The sequence below is a fragment of the Rhagoletis pomonella genome, unplaced genomic scaffold (assembly GCF_013731165.1).
Source record: "Rhagoletis pomonella isolate Grant_MI unplaced genomic scaffold, Rhpom_1.0 Rhpom_scaffold_11851, whole genome shotgun sequence".
NCBI classification, from domain to species: Eukaryota; Metazoa; Arthropoda; class Insecta; order Diptera; family Tephritidae; genus Rhagoletis; species Rhagoletis pomonella.
The window spans coordinates 2,591-4,939 of record NW_023470381.1 but is presented as its reverse complement, the minus strand read 5'-3'; the positions used below and the strand labels follow the sequence as shown (position 1 = coordinate 4,939).

General features: G+C 33.5%; 1 protein-coding gene across 1 annotated transcript; it reads left to right on the top strand.

Annotated features, from left to right (window-relative positions):
• The first annotated feature begins 6 nt into the window (after positions 1-6).
• LOC118756724 (regulator of nonsense transcripts 2-like) lies at positions 7-917 on the top strand. Its single transcript, XM_036491470.1, has 2 exons — positions 7-383; positions 446-917. Exons 1-2 carry the CDS (start codon positions 78-80, stop codon positions 557-559), a joined length of 420 nt encoding a protein of 139 aa, XP_036347363.1. The 5' UTR covers positions 7-77; the 3' UTR covers positions 560-917.
• Positions 918-2,349: the final 1,432 nt, after the last annotated feature.

The window sequence follows — 2,349 nt, the reverse complement described above, 5'->3', positions numbered from 1 at the left end:
AAAAAATGGCAGCAGACAGTTATCAGGAGCGCATCAAAGAAACTGTTAAACCAAATACGAAAGACATACCGGTACCAATGATGGCTAGAACGAGTAAGAAATCCTATGAGCAAATTACTACTCCGAGTGGCAATCAGTCGTGTAGCGAAAAAGAGGCAGCAAAAAGTACCACTGCCAATGCTGCTGGCGGTGCAGTGCCATTTGTGCTGATGGTACGTGGTGGAAAGGGAGGCAAACAACAATTTAAACAATTTGTGGCACCATCCGATTCGCAATTGGCCATTAACCTGAAGCTGCAGGAAGAGAAGACACGAGAAGAGAAGGAAAAGGTAAAGCGTTTAACGCTAAACATAACCGAACGTATAGAAGAAGAGGACTATCAGGTATGCGTGTGTAAATAAAGTGTAATGAATATAGAATTATTCAGATTTTCTTTTGAAAATAGGAATCTTTGATGCAATCACAACGCAGCTTGTCGCAGAACCATTATCAACGCCCGAGCAAGCCAAAATTCCGACATCAAAAGGGTGCACCAGATGCAGATTTGATTTTCAATTAAACGCGTATTGGGGCACTCAAATGGATATCTTTCGTTCCGATATATGCAGGGTTAAAATACTGGCCGCACACTGACATCGCAAACCCATGCATTTGCAGTTGGCTCGCACAAAAAGTTGTTAAGTTGTGAGTGAAAATGACGAAGCTATGTGCAAGTTGAAGTTGAAGAAGTTATATGTATGTGTCTGTATGGTTTGCGTGGGGTCATCACCATTGAAGATGATAATTAAAAGGAGTACATTTAAAGTAACAACTGAAAAAGGAAATAAGTTATTTTTGGATTCGTTAAAAATGTAATGCAGTAAAATTTACTGAATAAACTATAATAATTAGAACAAAAGGTCATTTGAATTTCTACAGGGACAAAAAATAACTGATATTTTTTTGTTTATTTCTTAAAACTTTGAATCATTACGAAACCGTTACTTCAACCTTCAGCAACATTCCCCGAAACTGGATGATGCTCAGCAATGTGCCCATGTGATGTACTGTGGTGAGAGACTGTCTTAATGTGGCTAGGGCGTTCTCGATACCCAAGCCATTGCCCCATCGTACTATCATGATGTACATCCATTTCAGGATCTTGATGGTGACATCTAAGCAGGCAGCACCTTAAGGAATTCCTTTACCCACAAAAATTTAAATTTCACTTTTTTAACTTAATTAGAATTTATTAATATCAAAATAAAAACACACTAAACAAAAAACTGTCGATCTTACATTTTTCTAATACGTACATATTAAATAGCAAAAAAGTGTATCAACTACGATTTTACTTATTAAGCTTGGTACCGCTTGTGGTTAATGTTACTTGTATTGATCAGTACAAAATTAATAGTAAAAGTTGAATATAAATACATAATTATGTCGTCAAAACAGTAAAAAGAAAATAATACATTAAAACTGTTCATCAGCTTAAAGTTAAATACAAGCGAAATTACAAAATGAATTTTCAAGGCTCTTGACTATTATAATTTTCCTAGTTGCGAGGCTTCGCAAAATTAACAAAAAAAAGAGTCCGTTACCTCTTGAACTAAGGAGCGAAATTTTCAATGGTAGCGAAACATTTATGTATTTTTAACGATTTAGTAAAGTTTTATAAAAAATTCTCTACTCATTTGGACTTATTGCAATTTTGTTTGGTTCATATGTTTTTTTTTATTTTACGAAGTGTCAATTTGGCGTAATTGGGGCAGCTACCGACTCACCTGTAGCGGTATGTAATTCAACGTACATACATATATAATATACTTATGAACTAAGTTAATATTAATCTTTTTAGAAAAAATAAGTCAGCAAACGACTATTTTTTTTTTTTTTTGAAAGTACATTCGTTTTCTCATTTGTTCTGAATTGTCGGTATGATGAAGAATTCTTCTTGATTTTTTCTATGGACTTTTCTGATAATAAATTACATGTATGTATAAAATTACTTTAGAAATATGTAAATCTTTTCACTTTAAGTAAAAACATGTTTAGTAGGCACGCTCGTAGTAATAATTTTAGCCAATATCATCGTTACAAAATGTATTATGAAACATTAACTCGTTTTGTGCTTCGTTAACAATTTCATGGATTTCCGTTTATGTGTGCGAATTCTTTTTGTTGCAAACAGGCAATGCGTGCATATGTGGCTTTCAAAGTTTATAATTTGTATGCATGTGTTTTGCTTACTGTATTTGATATATGTCATCGGAATAGGTAAATTGTAGAGTATAAAACTTGTTTTTTTTTTTTTAAATTTCACTGTAGGTGCATAAGTATGTCTATTTCCAAGGCACATTCATTATT